General features: G+C 35.1%; 1 protein-coding gene across 1 annotated transcript; it reads left to right on the top strand.

The window, feature by feature from the left end:
• The first annotated feature begins 1,033 nt into the window (after nucleotides 1–1,033).
• On the top strand, nucleotides 1,034–5,640 carry LOC127101385 (probable protein S-acyltransferase 14). The gene is made up of 7 exons (XM_051038773.1): nucleotides 1,034–1,560; nucleotides 2,787–3,006; nucleotides 3,098–3,189; nucleotides 3,659–3,782; nucleotides 3,858–3,943; nucleotides 4,484–4,549; nucleotides 5,101–5,640. Exons 1-7 carry the CDS (start codon nucleotides 1,351–1,353, stop codon nucleotides 5,218–5,220), a joined length of 918 nt encoding a protein of 305 aa, XP_050894730.1. The 5' UTR covers nucleotides 1,034–1,350; the 3' UTR covers nucleotides 5,221–5,640.
• The last annotated feature ends 16,926 nt before the right edge of the window (nucleotides 5,641–22,566 follow it).

Raw genomic sequence — 22,566 nt, 5'->3', positions numbered from 1 at the left:
ATAAATAACATTCAGATGCGTGTCTAACGAACTATGATATAATTATTAAGATATGTCGCATAAGTGGAAGATTGTTGGAATATTTTTATATATATTATTTTAGTATCCTAATAATTATTTTATATATATATATATATATATATATATATATAATATATATATATATATATATATATATATATATATATATGCTATTTTATCAATTAAGTGTCTTAAATAATTAAGTGATCAAATAAAGTTAAAAGGCTGATTAAATTTCATTTAAAAATTATTTAATTAATTAAATAATTGAGTATGAGCTCAAATATGAGTGAAAGTCAGAATGACCCATTTGCGAATAATGAGAATCCTAATTGGCTATCACACTGTATATAGGTTATGGTCCCCAATATACGTACATAATCAAATTATCCTTTTCTCACCATCTGAAAGAGAATCCGAGACATAAGGAATACCAGTTGAGGAAGAACCACAAAAGCAATCAATTTTTGAATTTTTTAGGATTACCGTCAAAGACAATTTTTTCAATGGATCCAAATATTCTATAATCAATTTATCGATCATATAATTTTATACATGTTTATATGACTATTTTGATTCCGCATAAAATATATTTCATAATATATCCATGTATATTGAATTGAGTTAATTCTAAAAAAAAATCATGCCTTAAAAAATTATACTTAAATTTTCTTCAATTTTTTATTCACATCTTTGAACATGTCAAAGTCCTATAACTCTCACCTTCTAGATTTTATTGACCCAAATGAAGCAACTATTAGATGCTTATACATAACAATTTTATTACTTTATTATTAATTGTATAGATTTTATTGACCCAAATGAAGCAACTATTAGATGCTTATACATAACAATTTTATTACTTTATTATTAATTTTGTATCTATTACTAATAACTAATACTAGTACAATCAGCAACTAAACTATCTAATTTTATAATTAAAATCACCCCAATTTTTAAAAATTAAAACACTAACTAATTAAACAAGAAAAGAAAAGAAAAAAAAATAAATCTCGAAAAAAATTCATCATTTTCATTTTCAATCTCTACCTGAATCTGAGTCAAAAAAAAAAAAAATTCTCTCTCTCAATTTCAATCTCTACGCTCTTCTACACTCAAAAATCAAAAATCCCCAAAATTCTCTATAAACCCTAGATTCACCAAGCTCGTGACGCAATAAAAAATTTCCAGCTCCGAGGTGGTTCTTGTTGCTATGTGTTGTTTCTTTTGGGGGAAATTGATGATTGATTTTTTATTTGTGAAGAGCGAAGAGTAACGAATTTTGTGGTGGAATCGTAGTTGGTGGTTTTTTCATTGTTGTTGTTGAGTATGCATAGATCTGGTGCAACCATGGCTTGGAACGTGTTCAAGTTCTGCACAGCTTTGCGAGGACTTGGTTCGATTATGATTCTGTTGGTTCTTGGTGTTGTTGGTGTTACTTATTATGCTGTTGTTATTACCAATTATGTTCCTGCTATGTATAATGGAGGCTTTGATTTTCTTATTGCAATCTTGGTCTTGATCTTGTTTCATAGTTTGGTAAGTTACAAAAGTTTTTTATTAATTGTTTGCTTGATTTCATTTGAATTTGTTTCTTTTTGTTAGTGTTTTGGGTTGTGGATGTTTTTGACTTTTTGTTTTTTGATTTGTTTGTGGAAGTTTAGGGTAGGGTGTTTGTTAATTTGTTAGAATTTAGCTTTTGACTTAGGGATCATGATTCATTATTGGGTTTATTTGAAGGGTTTGAGTGTGTGATTACTTTGGAGATGATAAGGATAAGTTTAAACTTTTCTTGGAATCAAATTGAAAATAATGGTTGTTCTGTTGGAAGTTTTTATCTATGAAGCACGAACACCTGTTCTTGAACAGACACCGACACTGACACGACGACACCTGTTCTTGAACAGACACCGACACTGACACGACGACACCTGTAATAATTTGAAAAAATGAATAAATTAAACGTAATCACAAGTGTTGGTGTCGGTGTCCGACATTGACGTCGACACGGGCATACTTTTTTTCAGAAGTGTCGGTGCTATAGAGGTTTTCATTAACATTAGCTGGGCCTGGGAATCATTTGATTTTAGCTTTTTCTGTCAGATTCTGAATGCGGTGTAGAATGATGAGGTGTTAGATATCTTAATTGATGGTGGTTATTTGAAAAGTGACGAGTAGTTGTGAAAGTTTTAAACTCGTGCCACGATGCTTATTTGAACAATGAATGGCAATTTGACAAATTGTTGTCAAGGTTTTAAATTGCATTTGTGTATTTGTCGTGTCAAGATGGTTGATTTTGCAGAAATTGCGATAATCATTGATGATCTATGAAGCACGGACACACCGAACACAATCCTGACACTGACACGGCGACACTGCTAATAATTTGAAAAAAATAAATAAATCAAACGTAAGCACAAGTGTCGGTGCAGGTGTCTGACACCAACACGGACACAAACACGCATTTTTTCAGAGGTGTCGGCGCTTCATAGTTGATGATGCTGTCGCTATGCAGTTGTGAAAATAGAAAACTATGCTGTTTTTAAGCTTTGGTAGTTGTATAAAAACCTAAAATACTGGAAGATTTCTTTTAATAGATTTTTTTCATATGTGTTTCTTCGGAAGTTTCTCCAAACATGATCAAACACAGATGTTCAGCTTCCATTAAGCTTAGTTGATTAGTTTTGTAGTTTAATGAGGTGTTGTTTCTTTGGTATGTGAATTAAATGATATGTTGATTTGGAATTCTCCTCTTGATTATGTAGTTGGTTATGCTGTTGTGGAGTTATTTTTCCGTTGTTTTTATCGATCCGGGAAGTGTACCTCCAAACTGGAGGCCTACAATTGATGAGGAGATAGGAGAGGAAGATCCATTAGTTGGTACAGAATTCGTGAACGCGCTGTCTGACCCGTCCAATCAAAGGATCCGGTACTGCAGGAAGTGCAACCAGCTCAAGCCGCCTCGATGCCATCATTGTTCAGTTTGTGAGTTTTTAGCACACAAACAATTTCATTTATTTATCGCCACATTGAAAACAAGACAACATGATTTTGATACTTTTCGGTTTGAAATCAGGTGGGCGATGTGTACTGAAGATGGACCACCATTGTGTGTGGGTAGTTAACTGTGTCGGGGCTCTAAATTACAAATATTTCCTTCTTTTCTTGGTATGGACACTCAACTTGAGTTACTTTTTTGTTATCCAGTTATTACTTGTGTGAAATGTTACTTGCATGATTCAATTGTTTTTTTCCGGCATTTTTACTTTCGAAAGATAGTATGACTTTGATTGTCTTACATGTTTTGATGTTATGTTTGGTTTTATAAAAGAACTATTTAACAATTGATACACAAAAACATTGATATTTGTCTAATGTGATAGTGTAATTTATTATTAGATGTCATTAATGCTGTAAATCATAATTAACAAATATGCTTTAACCATGTTTCTCTTCGGGTGTTGCACGGACTCTCAATACTAGTAACATAGTACTGTGTATGATTTGACATATAGTAATTCTTTAAAATTTCCTTTCACTATAACAAAGATATTGTAGACTTATTTGTTTAGTTTATAGTGCCAATAAAAAAAAATACTTGCTTAATATGATCTGATTACATTACATCGTAGTGCAGTTCTACACTTTCCTCGAGACGAGTCTAGTGACTGCATCCTTACTGCCACATTTCATAGCATTCTTTAGTGATGGAGAAATTCCCGGAACACCTGGCTCTCTTGCTACAACTTTTCTTGCGTTTGGTAGGATTTCTAACTCACCGTTCTAGCTTTTGATTCCATATGTGAAATTCTGTAAGATTGTTGGATTACCTGCAGTTTTGAACCTGGCTTTCGCATTGAGTGTGTTGGGATTTCTCATCTTGCACATATCATTGGTGGCTGCTAATACAACCACTATTGAGGTAAACTTCTGCATAAAATATTAAAAATAAACTACTTTTTTGTGTTACTCGGAATAGTAGATCCCTGCACTTTATTCAACTTTCACCTGAACATACGGTATTGCTCCTGGACATTATTTAGTCCTTGTTTGATAAACAACTTAATTACGTGTTATGAATCAAGTATTTATCAAATAGCCACGTATGTATAAGCTATTTCTTTACAAGCTATAAGCTCTCCCAAACAGTTTTCGTACAAGCTATAAGTTATTTTGGAGAACTTATGGAAGTAAGATTAAAACAACTTACATACACGTCATTAGCTCTCACAAGTGCTTATGCCTGTAGATAATCTCAAATAACCCAATCTAGACAAACCCTTGTTGAATTTAAATTGATGAAATATTTGTATGCATGAAATATATCCACCGTTGCCCAGGTAAACTGTGTGTGTGGAAGCATGTTATGAAAAGATTACCATATTCTTCGATATAATACATTTGTATGCTTTTTCCTTGATGTGTGAAGTTTGGCTTATGTTTTGCTCCTTGTTGTGAGCAGGCATATGAGAAGAAAACTACTCCAAAATGGCGTTACGACCTTGGCCGTCGAAAAAATTTTGAGCAGGTGGGTACTTGTTGTATTATGGTAACAGTGTTTTATGTCAGTTATTCATGTTACTTTTCAGAAAAAATGTGATAAATGGTGTAAATATCACTCTAATAAACTCTACCTGTCTTAACAATTTATGCACTAATGACTTAACAGGACAGGATGTTCAATTAAGTTTTTTTATGGATAACTTAAGTATGCATCGTGGGAAACAATACCCGGACTCTTTATCTGATCTATATGCAACTTTTATCCTACTGCTTTTCACTCGGTCATGATTGCAAATTTTTTATCCTAAATAATCCAAATAGAAAATACTTGCTGAAAGTGTTAAGGTGGTTCTAGCTATAAAACACATAAACCGACAAATTGATACTAGTAATAATTTATAAAATGGAAGTAGTTGTTTGCTATCATACTTGTTGGTGTTGGTGTCGGTGTCGGTGTCGGTCACCAGATACGCCCTCATATTATGTTTATGGTTTTGAAATAGTTGGTTCATAACAAAATAATGTCTCAACCTTAACCCTTACATATTATGATTTTTGTTGCTTCTTTGATATCAGGTTTTTGGGATGGACAAGAAATACTGGTTCATTCCTGCTTATTCAGAAGAAGATATACGAAGGATGCCAGCTCTACAAGGTCTCGAGTATCCATCAAAACCTGACTTCGATTCCCAATAGTTTAAAAACTCAAAAGGCCACATATTTGGCATAAGTTTAATGCTTTCATTTCTAGTTTCACTTTTAATAGCAAAACTGTTCCCGGTTTTCACTTCATTTCTAGTTTCAAAAATGTTTCGAAAACATGTTTTTCGTCTCATGTACAAATCTTTAAAAACAGGAAACAAAATGAACACCGGAAACATTTCAAAATAAAAAGTGAAAACAAAAAAATGAAATCAGAAAACAACTTCTCAAACCAAACAGAAATGTACACATTATGTAACAAAAAACACGTGGTGTCCCCGGAACCTTACTTACAAATCCGGCTTGTAAGTAATTCTAAGCTCTGAGCAATTCATCTGCAGAAACACCAAGCATGATTTTTATTTTTTTATTTTTATAATGTTAGTTATTTAAAGGTGCATGTGTTAGGTTGAAGTGAAAGGAGCAATGTTTATGTTTCTTATGATTTGGGTTTTGTTCCCCAAAGCAAATCAGTTTTCTTCTTTTTCTTCTATTCAATTCTTGAGAAACTACTATAGCATTGTAGTACTAGTATAATTTATTCTTTCTTACTCATTCTTCACCACCACCATACTCAAGCTGAAAAGAATATTATTTAGAAATTAAGATCTTAATAAATTAAGTTTTTAAAAGGTACAATTTTCCTAAAAAATGAGTACAAAAACCCAGCAAGAAATTTCTCCCTTTCCTAAATAGGAAAACACATCTAGCAAATATACCTACAATTTTTTTTCCGACTAACATCATAAATAGCACAAAACCACAAATTCAAACAAACACATGTGGATTTAAAACATGTGTAGCATGTAAGAATTGATTTTTTGTTTGGATACATGAATTTGGCAAAGATGGCAACAAAAAATGAAAATCTTAATTCAAGAATCCTTAAATTCAAGTTGACAATGGTGGCAGAGGAGATTGGCAGTATCTTATCCATATCAGAAAGCTCAAGATATACAGTTTTGATAGTCTTTAAGCATGACATGTCCATTTTGAATGAGTCAAAATACGAATTCAATCATGATAAAGTCTAGTTATAATATATGTTATGCAATTTCTTAACAAAAATTTAAGAATGAAATATTCAAAAGCAAATAAAAAGTCAATTAACATAATTATAAAATCCAAATCAACATATAAGAATACAAATTCTTATTATCAAATAGAAAGAAAATCATAACCATGTTGTGAAAATTTAACTTGTCAAACCTCAGTAATCATCTGAAGAGATATCAAAGAAGTTAGATATTTGGGGAATCAATCTAGTGAATCATATTTAGTATGAGTAAGTCTTAGGTATATCACTATTACGACTAATGAGAACCATAAGGAGTGAAGATGGAAAAGACTTACCAAGTGGTTATCTCGAAGAGATCGGTTCAGTATCTTGCATATGTGTTAATAAGGTGTATTTGGTTGGTCATAGTATAACAGTGGATAATTCTCCTGGATTCATGATCTCGCATGTAGACCCTATGAGAATGGTACCTGATGTGTACAATGATACTCTATCCTATTGAAAGGACTCATGAGTTATACTTCTGCGAAAGAGTGGGAATGAGATATTCCTGATGTTAAGCATGTAACTCAAATTATATATAAGTAAGAACACAAGCTAGAGTTGCAAGAGATGGATCAAGATGTTTGAGATGAATGATTTTGGATAGGAAGTGCAATGTTATCTCTAGATGTGTGACCAAGTTGCGTGACTCTGTGAGTAGTATTGGAAAATTCACAGTTACATCCTATATTGGTTAAATTTCCTTAGAAGCGTTGTCTCGTCGATGACTTGAATTCTTTGTTGGTATTATTTCTCCAGTTGGCTAGAATCACGTGTCATCAGAACCCGTGACTGGGTCAGAACTCTTTAAAGGACTTAGGATGGATCGTGACAATAGGATCCAAATATTTTCATACTAAGTTGAATTGATCGTAATCAATATAGAAGATTTCTGAAGATTTTGTGTTCTTATGGTAATGTTCTAGTATAAGTTTGGGGAGCAGATGCTTAGAGGAAAGTATGGATTTTCTATGAAGTTCTATAAGCTAGTCATTAGTATATGTTAATCCCAGGTGTTCCATGGTGCTCAATTGGGAGTTGCACAATAAAAAGTTTTGGATATGAGAGAATTATGAAGTCCTATGGAGGTTCATAGAGATAACTACTCGTAGAAATGGAAGTAACATAATCCCGTACCAAGTATGTGATACTTTACTGGAGACGCGCAAAAGAAGTGAGACACCAGGTATGTGTGCACATGGTATGTAATATCAAGTAGAGTGAAGCCGATAAAGATATCGATATGTGGATTATAAAGATTTTTGCAAGCATTGAAGGATTTATAAGAGAAGAGTCGTCAGTATTGTGTGTAGTCAAGGAATCAGTAAATTATCTCATGAAGACTTGATAAGTATTGACTATCCAATCAGAATAAGGTGTCATGGTTATGGTTTTGATTAGCTCAGTGCAAGAAAGGAAAGTTATGGATTCTGGAGGGATTTGTGACAAAGTAGTTCAAAACGACATATCAGATGATTAAGTGGAAAAAAGGGGTTAGAAGTTAATCAAGGATTTGAAATAGAGGTATGGTCAAATCAAGAAAACTGAGAAGTCACAAAAGAATGAAGTTTTCCAGTGAAAAGAAGTTGGAAGATTGAGTTTGTCAGAGGATTGAACTGAAGCAAAATCAAGTGTTGACCTATGACGGTGATGCAAGAAGTGTTTCTTTCTTTAAGTGGAAGAAATTCAAGGAGAATTTCAATTTAAGGCGGGAGAATGTAATATCCCATATCCTCTTAAGTGCTCTAACTCTTGTCAATTGAGACAAACAGAGCTCCTATATGCTCTATTTATTGTCAATTGAGACCGACTGAGCTCCAATGTGCTCTAAATGTTGTCAGTTGGGATAAATAAAGTAAACAATGGATTCATAAAAGATAAATCCTTATTAAAAGAGACTGGCTATTATTAATTAATATAAAAGAGAACATTTTGGTAACATTAATAATTGGTAAATTGGTACTAGAATATAAATATAAATTTATATATATATATATATATATATATATATATATATATATATATATATATATATATATATATATATATATTATATATATATATATATATATATATATATATATATTTGTGTGTGCGTGCATACGTGCGTACGCGTGTGTGGGTGATGGATAAGAAGAAGAGAAAAAACAGAAAAATGAGAAAGAGAGAAAGAAAAAAAATAAAGAGAGAGAAAAGAGGAGAAAGAAGGGAAGGAAGAAATAATAAACTCAAGGAAGAAGAAGAGGAAAGTTCATGGAATCATCACCATTATCATCAACTCCATCTAAATTTATTCATCATATTATTGGATTGATGTGAGTTCCTAGATAGTTTTAGCCTTGGGGAAAATTCATGATTTGGGGATTAGAGTTTTGAGTGAACTTATGATTTGTGGGAAATTGATGTTGTAGTGAAGTTATGAGATTATGTCTTGAAGATATGTTGTGTTGGTGTTATATATTATGTTGTGTTATGATTGCTAATCCATGAAGTTGATGTTGGATTGATGTTGTGTTTATGTTGAGAAATCATATGAGGAAACTATGTTATTGTTGTTGTTGTTCCTTATTGTTATGACATATTGATAGCATGAGTTGTGTTGTTATAATTAGACGATTAATGGTTGAAAATATGTTTGATTATTGTTGATTCTTGATGTTAAACTTGTTGATTTCATGGATTTGTATTATTGTATGGTTTGACATGATTTGTAATGGTTAAATATGAGGTTAATTGTGTATTGAAGGAAAGGATTGAAACAAATTAGAAATAAAATGGACTGATGTGAAAATTATGCAAGAAAACTAAATTTTCATCAGCACAATCGATTGCACATGTCATACAATCGATTGCACCTTTCAAAAATAGTGAAAAATTATCAAAAATAGGTTATGCAATTGATTGCACACTTTCTTCAATTGATTAATTCACTAAAATTCGCAAATAGAGAGTTCAGGAAGCTGATGCAATCAATTGCACCCCCTTATGCAATCGATTGTATCCATAGTTTTTATCCAAAAATCATGTTTTTCAAAGGTACTAACTCATATTAAGAGTCCTATAACTTGTTCCATGATATGTATGCATTATATTAACATTAATCGGTTGAATTACATGAAATTGAGTGTGTTCTAACCTAGAATCTTGTTTTGGATATAATGGTTTTAAATGCGTTTCGTAACTTGGAATGAGGTGTGAATAGATTCGATAGGAAGATAACGTAGAGAACTATAATATATAGAGAAATCTCTATCAGTTATTCCACTATACCTTTCCCTTTTCATCCGGTTAACCCCATCATAGGATGATCAGACGAACGTTTACTATGTGACATGAAAGTGGAATAAGTTAGAATGAGGCGAGTTGTGTGATAACTTTGCCTAACGTTATTGTAACATGTTATATTATCATGTATGCTTTATGTATGTTATGAATCATGATGTGTGATATGAATTATTGTTTGTGTTTATTGTGAAAGAATATGATTAAAACCTTATCAAGATGAGTGATGAAACCTTAGGAGTATAACTTGACTAATGACTTAGAATGATAATCTAGGTTATGGAAATGAATTATATGGTGATGCTTGGATGCAAATGGTACCTTCGTGTGTGTCACAGACAAGTATTTAATTGATTATGCATTAATATTCTTTATATGGAACATGTGGAATAACACGTGAATGAGTGAAAATCATCACATAGTATTTAATGGAAATAATGAGAATGGGTGAGTGTATCGCTGAGTGATTGATGAAAGAAATCACAATGATATGGAACCTAATCACGTATTCCGATGTTTTTCCTTGATTATGCATATACCATTTGTGATGCTTATGAAGGAGAATTGCGGTCCAAAACGCAGCGGAAATTAAAATTTTCTCCTTTAGAGATCCTTACGAATGGTCATGATCAGTGATAGAATATTTACCTCTTGTGACGATTGAAACCTTTGGTGCAGATCTCTTGTGACAATCAAAACCTTTGATGCAGATCCACAGAACGATCATGAACGTTGAACGATGACAACGTCTCTACTCAGTCCACACGAACGGATTCCTTCAATCTCAGTGCTAGTTGGTATGAATGAAGGCTTTGAGTGAGAGAGAGAGAGAGAGAGAGAGAGAAAACGAAAGTAATGCAACCGCTATCAATGCTTCTGCACAAGGGTTCTATTTATAGAACCACTTGTGTGGGCTTCAAGCTAAAAAACCCATTTAAGTGTATTTTGGCCCATATCTTATGATATGCCCAAAATCACTTAAGCCCATGGTACCTTACCATATTTCGCATTCTACTCAAGTACACCGTACCTTACGATGCTCTATAATTCACTTAAGGGCACCGTACCTTACAGTATTCCTTAGTTACTCTATCTCTCATCAATCCGTCCTTTGTGTGTGACCCTGTAGGTTTTCGTGACGTTGGCAATTATATTAAATCACGCATTTAACATAATAAACAGTGAGCGGTATCTAGCAACACATCACTGCTACCTAAGACACGAAAATGTCATGTGATCTGACAAAACCTTCTGTGATAATACTTATGTGTATAGTTACCCTTTTGCCCTTATGTCTATATTGAACACAAGGCATAGACCGTGTCATCCTTGTCCAGTTCAATATTGGGCCCATAGACATTTATCCTGTTATGCAGGATGGGCAAATTCCATCTAGGTCACTCATGTCCCTCAGCATGCTTCGTGGAGTACCCATCAACTGTCTTTATGGTTATCCAGTTACGGACAACGTTGGATCAGCAATAAAGCACTCGACTCTACATCTAGGGTCCATAGTGGTTTCAGGTCGAAGAGTGGTATACACCATTATCACCATGAGAATAACTTATGACACTTTGCATAACTTTCTATATAGTATTCTCATAGCGGGTCAATCCGGTATAAATATTACTCATAATATTCATACCTATGTTTAAGACTTGATAACTCTTTATCCATGATCCATGAGATGTGATCATCAGTCTACAAACATAATAGTCTTAATGCTTTAATGTTATCCCACTTCACACTAAAGCTCGACTACGGATACTTTAAGAATAGTGTCCTTATGTTTAATGTGCTCTCATGATTAAGTCACACTTAATACATTAAACGGACTATCTATTCCAGGGACTTTATTAATCAACCATAATAAAGAAAAAGTCTTTTATTATTAATAAATAATTCGATACAAGTACCAAAAGTATTGGCTTCTAGGGCTTACACCAACAATCTCCCACTAGCACTAGAGCCAATCAGGCGTACCCCGTATGTCCATTGATCTAGTATGGCCATCATGCTTCTGCTGCGCAAGAGGCTTTGTCAGTGGGTCAGCTATATTGTCAAGTGTAGGTACTTTACATATTTTCACATCTCCTCTATCTATTATCTCTCGAATGAGATGATAACGCCTAAGTATGTGTTTGGATCGTCGGTGAGATCTAGGCTCCTTAGCTTGTGCGATAGCACCATTGTTATCATAATAGAGACCAATGGGATCCACAATGCTAGGGACTATGCCAAGTTCACTAATGAACTTTTTGATTCAAACAGCTTCCTTTGCTGCACTTGAGGTAGCAATATACTCGGCCTCGATTGTAGAATCAGCAACTATATCTTGCTTTGAACTTTTCAAGCTCACAGCGCCACCATTTCAGCAAAACACATAACCATTGGAATCATTCATATTAAAGCGTCTCAGCACCTTGTCTATGTACTCTGACTTAGGCCAAGCATTTTATGATCTATCTCTATAGATTCTGATTCCTAATCTATAGGCTGCTTCACCTAGGTCCTTCATAGAAAAGCATTTCCCCACCCAAGACTTTACTTGTTGCAGGGTAAGGATATCGTTTCTAATAAGTAATATGTCATCTACATATAATACCAGGAATACGATCATGCTCCCACTAACCTTCTTGTAGACACAAGGCTCATCTTCGTTCTTGATGAATCCTTATTATTTTACTGTTTCATCAAAACGAAGATTCCATGAGTAATACATCACCTTGATCAAATATCCATATATCTCAGGTAGGTGACGTATCCTGCCTGACCTACGCTGGTCTTGTTCTACTTGAGCAGGTTGCTCTTACACAACTACTTGTGTTTCCTGCTCCAATTCCTCCATAGGTGTGTCGATGCTTTGTGATTCTTGAATTTCTTCAAGCTCTTCTTTCCTTCCGCTGGTTCCTTTGGAAATAAAAATCCTTTTCTAGGAAAACTCCAGTTCGAGCGACAAACATTTTGCCCTCAGAAGGATTGTAGAAGTAATACCCTCCTTTTTCTTTAGGATACCCCACAAATAAGCATTTGTCAGATTTGGGCTCAAGCTTAGTTGAAACTTGTCATTTCACATAAACTTCGCAACCCCAAATCTTCATGTAAGACATATGTGGTTTCTTACCACTCCATATCTCATATGGTGTCTTATCAACCTTTTTGGATGGAACACGGTTAAATGTGTAAGCTGTTGTCAATAGTGCATGTCCGCAAATGGAGTTTGGAAGATCGGCGTGACTCATCATGGATTTAACTCATTAGGTTTCATCCTTTTAGTATTAATGTTATAAGTTGGCATTATGAGATCAAGGACATATAGTCCATTGTTCATTTGTGCAGAAGCATAGAATATATCATTCAAATAAATTGAGCAACAATTGTTCTTTATTATAAATGAAAAAACCAAACTTGTCCAAACAAGAAATGGAAATAATATTCCTGCTAATTGCAGGTACATAATAACAGTTCTCTAACTGAATTATTAAACCACTAGGTAAAGTCAATACATAAGTTCCTACGGCTAAAGCAGCAACCTTTGCTCCATAGCCAACTCGTAGATCGACTTCACCTTTTGCCAAATCTCTACTCCTTCTCAGCCCCTACACATTTGTACAAATGTGAGAACCGCATCCAGTATCTAATACCCATGATGCAGAAGTAGATGAATTAATAACAAAAATACCTGAAGTTGAAGTCTCTACTTCATTCTTCTTATCTTCCAGGTACTTTGGGCAGTTTCTCTTCCAGTGTCCGGTCTTACCGCAATGGAAGCAGGTGCCTTCTTTTGCTATGCCTCCATTAGGCTTCAAAGCAGCAACGGTGGGTTTGGGTTTGGCAACTTCCTTGCCTTTCCCTTTATCACCCTGCTTAGTGGGCCTTTTGTTCTGTCTCTTTCCATTTCCGATCATCAGAATGGACTTCCCTTTTGACTTCAGATTCTGCTCGGCTGTTCTTAACATGGCGAGCAGTTCAGGAAGAGATTTGTCCATATCAATCATATTGAAATTTAGGACAAATTGACTGAAACTATCTGGCAACGATTGCAAGATCAAATTAGTCGCAAGTTCCTTTCCGAGGGGAAAACCCAATCTCTCAAGGTTTTCCACATACCCAATCATCTTGAGTACATGGGGACCTACAGGGGCTCCCTCAGCTAACTTGCCTTGAAAAAGGGCTTTTGAAACTTCAAACCTCTCATGCCTTGCTTGCTCTTGATAGAGCATCTTCAGGTGTTCGATCATATCGAACGCTGTCATGTTCTCATGTTGCTTTTGCAATTCTGAGTTCATGGTAGCTAGCATGAGACAAGCAGTTTCATTGGCATCATCGACATGCTTCTTATAAGCATCTCTTTCTGCCTTAGGTGCAGAACTAGGAGGTTCCTCTTCAGGAACAGGTTTCTCCAAGACATACAACTTTTTATCATGTTTGAGGACAATCCTCAGGTTTCGGTGCCAATCCAGAAAATTTGTCCCAGACAATTTTTCCTTGTCAAGGCTTGATCGCAAAATGTTGTTAGAGGTGTTTGTTGTCATGGTAATCTACATAAGGATTAATGAAAATATAAGTATCATTGACATATTTAATTAGGCCTTTAATTAAATATGCTCCCACTATTTTACTCAAAACAAATGACCCTCATCATTTGATTCGGAAAATCCCGTTGGAAGATTTTCTAGTGGGTCGAGATCCATATTTCACTTCGTTCTAAGTCCGCGTAGGCGGATTACACAAAACTAGGTTATTTAGGTAGGAACTCCTTCCAATTGTATCTCATACAACTCTCGAAAATTTCAGTTGGGTGAATAACTCCTTATTCCAATCCATCATATAGATCATCCCCAACTCTTGCTTCTAAACATATATAATATTATTATAATATGTTTAGTTAAGTTTGACCCATTGTTTTAGCAGTTGGATATTACAATTATCCCATCGCACCTTACTAATATAGAACATGCACCTCGCGTAGGCGAAACCTACATTATCCGATACTAGTCTTGATGAATGCTAAAACTTGGAAAGCATAAACTTAATATTTAACTTGAGGGAATTGTAATCGTTATGATCTCACCGGCTTATTTATCATATAAATCGTCTCTCACATACATTCACATGCATCAACATACATTCACATGCATTAACATACATACATAATGAAACAGTTATGGCCCCTAGCGCAATTGTTCTCCCAAGCCAATGAGAGAACCTAAGCTAACCTAATAACGATCTAAGATTATCCAAGCAAGATCTTCAAGGTTGTCCTCCTTTAATATTGAATTCTTCTCTAAGCTTCTCCAAGCAAGATCTTCAAGGTTGTCCTCCTTTGATATTGAAATCTTCTCTTTCTTCATAACATTGTCTTCTTCTCTTTCTTCATAACATTGTCTTCTTCTCTTTCTTCATAACATTACATTCCAGAAGAAACTCGTATTTCATACGAGGGAGTGAGATGAGAAAAGAAGTTACATTAAGAGATTAAAAGGAGAGGCACGACTCGCAGGTCGTATTTTAAAACCCAAAACAAAATAAAGGATAACTAAGGCCATAACTGATCACCACAAGGCAATAATAATAAACACATTATTATTATTATTATTATTATTATTATTATTATTATTATTAATTTTAATTCCTTTAATTAATTAAAACCAAATTAAATTTCGGCGACCGATCACACTACGCAGAGTTAGCCGGGGGTCCGCTGCCCGGACAGCGGGAACGGGGTCGTTTTGAAATCGGCGTCGTTTTGCATGGACACAACTCTTGCGCAGTCACAAAACAGAAACCCCTGATTCTGTGAGTGTGAAGACCGTCACAAGCATGTTACGACCGTCACAGGCATGTTACGACCGTCACAGGCATGTTACGACCGTCACGCGGCCAAAAACAAAATTGCCTAAAATTTTGGATCTGTGAGTGTAACGACCGTCACAAAGCACGTGACGACCGTCGCGTCTAGCTTGTTACGACCGTCACAAGCTCGTGACGAACGTCACGCGGCCAAAATAACAACCTTTGAAACAGTCAACACATGTGTTCCAAAAAGCCCTAAATTCACAACTCCTTGACGGCACAACCCTTGCACCGTCGCCAACCCTAATGCGCCAATTTCAGACCGTCAAACACACCTCGATTGTTGATTCAGTATGATTGATCAACAGGTCATTGCTTCACCATACTAGTGTCGGATTCCGAAGCAAATGACCATTGATCGCTCAAAGGAAAACAACCATTTAGTGTTTGAATGAACGAAACAGAAACAGTATATCATATATACCGTACTTTGCATTAGGATTACTTATATCATATATAAGTTGATCGGTCTCAATTGCGTAACATATGGACGATCGATGTATCGCTGCTTCACCATACTAATGTCGGTACCGAAGCATAGTCAACATCAATCATCCAACTCGTACACTCATGATGCAAAATTTAATTACCCATTTAATTAATTGATTCATTCTGTCTTTTAATCATATTAATACAGAAATTAAACAACTATCCGATTCATGGTTTCGTAAGTGGCTCTGATACCACTGAAGGAGAATTGCGGTCCAAAACGCAGCGAAAATTAAAATTTTCTCCTTTAGAGATCCTTACGAATGGTCATGATCAGTGATAGAATATTTACCTCTTGTGACGATTGAAACCTTTGGTGCAGATCTCTTGTGACAATCAAAACCTTTGATGCAGATCCACAGAGCGATCACGAATGTTGAACGATGACAACGTCTCTACTCAGTCCACACGAACGAATTCCTTCAATCTCAGTGCTAGCTGGTATGAATGAAGGCTTTGAGTGAGAGAGAGAGAGAAAATGAAAGTAATGCAACCACTATCAATGCTTCTGCACAAGGGTTCTATTTATAGAACCACTTGTGTGGGCTTCAAGCTAAAAAGCCCATTTAAGTGTATTTTGGCCCATATCTTATGATATGCCCAAAATCACTTAAGCCCATGGTACCTTACCATATTTCGCATTCTACTCAAGTACACCGTACCTTACGATGCTCTATAATTCACTTAAGGGCACCTTACCTTACGGTATTCCTTAGTTACTCTATCTCTCATCAATCCGTCCTTTGTGTGTGACCCTGTAGGTTTTCGTGACGTTAACAATTATATTAAATCACGCATTTAACATAATAAACAGTGAGCGGTATCTAGCAACACATCACTGCTACCCAAGACACGAAAATGTCATGTGATCTGACAAAACCTTCTGTGATAATACTTATGTGTATAATTACCCTTTTGCCCTTATGTCTATATTGAACACAAGGCATAGACCGTGTCATCCTTGTCCAGTTCAATATTGGGCCCATAGACATTTATCCTGTTATGCAGGATGGGCAAATTCCATCTAGGTCACTCATGTCCCTCACCATGCTTCGTGGAGTACCCATCAACTGTCTTTATGGTTATCCAGTTACGGATAACGTTGGATCAGCAATAAAGCACTCGACTCTACATCTAGGGTCCATAGTGGTTTCAGGTCGAAGAGTGGTATACACCATTATTACCATGAGAATAACTTATGACACTTTGCATAACTTTCTATATAGTATTCTCATAGCGGGTCAATCCGGTATAAATATTACTCCTAATATTCATACCTATGTTTAAGACTTGATAACTCTTTATCCATGATCCATGAGATGTGATCATCAGTCTATAAACATAATAGTCTTAATGCTTTAATGTTATCCCACTTCACACTAAAGCTCGACTACGGATACTTTAAGAATAGTGTCCTTATGTTTAATGTGCTCTCATGATTAAGTCACACTTAATACATTAAACGGACTATCTATTCCAAGGACTTTATTAATCAACCATAATAAAGAAAAAGCCTTTTATTATTAATAAATAATTCGATACAAGTACCAAAAGTATTGGCCTCTAGGGCTTACACCAACAGCTTATATAAAGTAGAAAATGGGGATGTGACACTAATGATTCATGCTCAATTGGGTTTGAGTCCCAACCATGACTGATATGGGGGAAATGTGGACACCTGATCGGTCATCATTTGTACTATATTTTCATCGCTTATTCGACAAAAATCCAGGTACTATGTAGTACTTTATTCGTATTATGCTACCATTTGAGTCAGTTTTAGTTTCCGTAAGTTATTTGCTCGTTTTATCATTTTGAGTTTTATTTCGAGTTTTCTGCATTTTATGCTTTGGTTGTCTGTTTTTGATTTTCTTCAGGTCCAAGTAGAAGACCCAAAAGACTCAGTGCGAGAAAGTAGAGAAATCTGGTGTTTCGGGAAGGAAATCGCCAAGCTACAAGAGGCCTGCCACGACCACCTGTGTCACTTGACACCGGCCGTGGCAGGATGACGGCCTTACAAGCTATAGGAGAATGGAAGATCAGGGGCGTAACGTGGGCGCCAGTGTCACCTGACACGGGCCATGTCAACTTGCCTGAACTTGAAAAAAAAGAATTGGAAAAACTAGTGGGGCAACACGGCCACCCGTGTCAGCTGACGCGGGCCGTGTTGGCTCAGGCGCTGGTTCTTTTTGCTATTGTGGTTTTTTCTCAAGTATTAAGCTGAAAGGGTATTCTGGGGATTGCCAACCAGTGCTAATGGATTTTCACTATTTAGGAGAGTTTTTACGAGGAATTGGGGGACTTTTTGGGACTGAAGATAGCAGGAAGAATTGAGACGATCAATAATTGGAGAGATCGAGTAATTCCGAGAGCGAAAGATTTTCATGCGCGGACGCAATTGAAGATCCAAGTTATCTAATCACTTGTAATGTCTAATTTTTATCTTAAATTTATTTTGAACAACTCCCCAATGCTAGGGGGTGTCCCTAATTTATATATGTAATGACTTTGAGTTTGCATTTGTAATGACAATATTGTTTTTCAAAATTACCGTAATCTTTTGATGTGTTTAATGCTTTCTCTTTCGGAACAATTTAGGTTGATCTATGATTATCGATTAGGCTGGATCGCCATTGATAACGCTTTCATAAGATTATTCTGCAGTAGATATCACCTAGGACTAGGGATATCCTGTATGAACCAGATTATTCTCGATATATTAAGGCTTAATTTCACCGGTAGTTTTCTATGGACATAGAGGTTGGGGTTGAACGATTAAATGTTTTCTCACCAAGGTCTTGGGAAAAAACACCCTTGAGAACTGATAGTAATTAATTGATATTTGTTGATGCAATAGTGACTCAGAGTTATTACAGGGACAAATTACACACCTTCCCTGACATGTTCCTTTACCTTGAAAACCTTGTTTTACAATATTATTTATTTTATTTGCCCTTATTTTTATAAATTTGAATCTAAACCCCCAACACTAGTTTTTGTTTAATTGAACGATTATTCGAACTCAATATTAACACGCAGTCCTTGTGATCGACATTCAGGGAATTTTTCATTTGTTACTGCAAAAGGAAAAATATTACAGTTACTATTTTTCCGATCAGGTTTTTGGCATTGTTGCCGGGGACTGCCAAAATATAGAGTTTGATTTTAGTTCAATTAGAATTTTGTTGCTCTTCAATAAAATTATTTTTCTGTCATTTATATAATTTCATTCACTAATCTGTCTAATCTGTTTATGCGAGAAGATCCCTCACTTGAGTTTCTTTTTGACGCAGAAATTGAGAGAACCCTTCACCAGAGACTCAAACACGCTAGATTGGCTAGACTGAATTCCGAAGAGGAAGTTCCCTCGGTTCACTCATATTCAGACTCAGAAACAGAAACAATGGCTAAATCTCCTCCACCTCCACCTCCAGAAAGGCTCCTTGGTGACTATGGAGGTGCAAATGCACCAGGTGGTAGATTAACAATTGTCAACCAACAAGTGAATGCGACTAATTTTCAACTGCATCCAAGCACAATTAATCAACTTGAAAGAAAACCTTTCACCGGAAAGGTGAATGAAGATGCAAACAAGCACTTACAGAGATTTCTGACCATGAGTACTACTCTGAAAATTGATGGTCATACTGATGAAGCAAAGGAGTTAAGAATATTCCCGTTCACTTTAACTAAGGCGTAAGAATGGTTCTGTTCTCTCCCAGCTGGCAGTATTACATCATGGGAAGAGATGCAAAAGGCTTTCTTAAATGAGTATTTTCCAGCATCGGTATTTCTGAAAAAAAGGTATGAAATCTTGAACTTCAAACAAAAGGAGGGTGAGTCTTTGGGAGATGCCTACAAAAGATTCAAAAGGATCCTGGTGGCTTGCCCAACTCATAATATGGATCAGACTGAACAGATGCAGATGTTTGTTAATGGTCTCCAAATAGACAAAACAGTTGATTGATACAGCAGCCGATGGCTCAACCAATTTCTCAACAACCACCAGTATTAAAAAGATCATTGAAGTGATAGCTGTAAATGAGCATTTGGAGTTGTATAATAGGTGTACGAGCAAACCCGAGGGAGTTATTGATCTGAAGCTGGAAACCAATAAAATCCAGTTGGAAGATACAATAGTTGCTGAAGTGGAAAATAAGTTAAAGGCTATGAATATAGGTACTCAACATGTAGCTCAAGTTCAACCTGTTCAGACAGTCAGTTGTGGGATTCGTAATGGACCTCACCACACGGTGTATTGCTTTACAACTAGGGGTGGCAAAACGGGTCGCCCGCCCTGCCCTACCTAAAGCCCGCCAAAAAAGAAGCGGGGCGGGCATGCCCGTCAAGTTGAAATGGGCATGAAAATCTAGCCCGCCCCGCCAAGGTGGTGGGTTGGCGGGTGGCGGGATTGCCCCCCTTTTTTTATTTTATTTTATTTTCATTTTTTAAAGAAATTAAAATGCTATTTTTTTTTTACATTTCAATAAGAAAACATCAAACCAACAATTAGAAAGTATAAATGGCAAAAGACTAAAACCATTAAAGTATTACCCTTCAATCAAAAATAAAACCTTCAACAAGTATTTACCTAAAATAGAAGTAGAATCATCAACAAGTATTAACTTTCAAGTTTCAACCAACCAAAACCATAATAACATTGCCTAACAAAATAAGAGTGAAGCATTCTAAAACTAAATTCTAATTATTAAGGTCAAAAATATTAGATGCACTCTTAGAACAAGTTGAACCTTATTTTTCATCTTCATTGCCATCATCATTTCCATCTACATTATAAAATAATAAAATAAATTAAATGGTTAGAAAAAAATATTAAAAATAGTAGATAACTATATTCATACTAAAAATAATTACCATCATCAAAGGCATGCAACCAATTGCGAGAAGAAAATAATGCTTCAACATTTTCAGACAATAGTTGATTTCTATACTTGTTAAGCACTCTAGAACCAATACTAAAGGAAGATTCAGATGCAACAGTGGTAATAGAAATGCTTAGAAAGTCTCAAGTCATTACTGAAAGTTCGGGAAATTTATGTCTAGTGTTCTTCCACCATTGTAGTACATCCAAATGTTCTGTGTAATCAATATCCAAAGCCGCCTCTTCCAAATACATATCAAGCTGACTTTGACCATTTCTTTTAGCTGTACTAGATTGTTGTTTACCCAATCTAATTTCCTAAAATTTTAACAATTGAATAATAACATAAAGTTAAATGAAACCAATTATTAAATCATGATTTCATATTATTTGTAAGAAACTAATTAGTAAATCATGAATAAAAAACTTACATCAAATAGGCTTGACTCAGTTGACATAGTTAAAGAGGTAGTAGGAGGAATACTTGAAGTATTTGAAGAAGAAATAGAATATTCCGCAAACAACTTGTACAATTTCAGATTTATGTTTTCCAACTTCGATTCCCAATTTAGTGGATCAATCACTTTATAACAATATCCCAATGAGTCCAACTTCATTCTTGGATATAAGATAACCCCAAATGCAAGAACAACACTATATTCATCCCAATACTTCTCAAATTTCAAAATCATGCTTTCAGTCATTTTTTTTTATAATTTCATCTACATCTTTTTGGTTGTCTATCAAAAGAAGTTGAATTTTCCAAATTTGCAAGAAGTACAAATTGGAAGTGGGATAACTTATTCCGGATATCAAAGTGGTAATTTCATAAAATGGCAACAAGAACCAACTCATTTTTTCAAGTCTCACCCACTCTTTTTTTGAAAGATTACTTGTATAATTTGCATCGTAACAATGAAGATTTTCAGATGCACGTTGATATTTAAGAGGACTTTTAAGCATCAAATATGTTGAATTCCATCTTGTAGGCACATCTATAACCAACCCACTTGATATATCAATATTGTCAACCATATCAATGCATTGCTTATATATATATATATATATATATATATATATATATATATATATATATATTCTTTTTTTTGACTCTCTTGTTTTATAAAATAAAGTTTTAGAATCAATTTTGTAATATACTATTAAAACTGAAATTATCTATTACTGTATGCAATTTGCGGAATAGGCAATATATGTAATAAAGAAGAATAGATTTTAATAGAAAATGTATGTAATAGACAATCAATTCCAGTAATAGACAATGTATGAAAGAAGAACCTGGAGTGGAGGCTGAAAGAGATTCACCGCTAGCAAGACGACGACAATGTGAAAAAGATTTCTGCAACACTACTGATATTGTGAGAGAAATTTAGGTCTTTTACTCATTTGTAGTTTTTTAATGGATATTATTATTGAGCCATATGGCTTTTTTTTTTTCAAAATGGGTCATGGACATTTTTTAGGTAGTTTTTTTTTCAATTTTTTTAACGGGCTAGCGGGCCAACCCCTCCCCGTTATGTATTTCGCCCGCGGGTATTTTTGTTTTGGCGGGGAGGGTGAAACGGGTAGGCGGACTCAAAATCCCAACCCAACCCGCCATTTTTTAGCGGGTGCGCGGGCCGGTCAAATGGACCCCGACCCGTTTTGCCACCCCTATTTGATTCCCCTCAACAAATTGAAGAGATAAAAATTTTGAAGCAGAATAATCCCTACTCCAACACTTACAATTCAGGTTGGAAGAATCATCCAAACT

Source organism: Lathyrus oleraceus, chromosome 7, assembly GCF_024323335.1.
Source record: "Lathyrus oleraceus cultivar Zhongwan6 chromosome 7, CAAS_Psat_ZW6_1.0, whole genome shotgun sequence".
Classification (NCBI taxonomy): domain Eukaryota; kingdom Viridiplantae; phylum Streptophyta; class Magnoliopsida; order Fabales; family Fabaceae; genus Lathyrus; species Lathyrus oleraceus.
Note: the sequence above shows the minus strand (reverse complement) of the source record. Positions and strands in the feature narration are given on the sequence as shown.

What these genes read in the sequence shown, in the direction of transcription:
- LOC127101385 (XM_051038773.1), top strand. Translation starts at nt 1,351, where the DNA reads ATGCATAGATCTGGTGCAACCATGGCTTGGAACGTGTTCAAGTTCTGC. An exon ending in AATATTTCCTTCTTTTCTTG is followed by an intron (nt 3,190 to 3,658) that starts GTATGGACACTC and finishes ATCGTAGTGCAG; the next exon opens with TTCTACACTTTCCTCGAGAC. An exon ending in TACAACTTTTCTTGCGTTTG is followed by an intron (nt 3,783 to 3,857) that starts GTAGGATTTCTA and finishes GATTACCTGCAG; the next exon opens with TTTTGAACCTGGCTTTCGCA.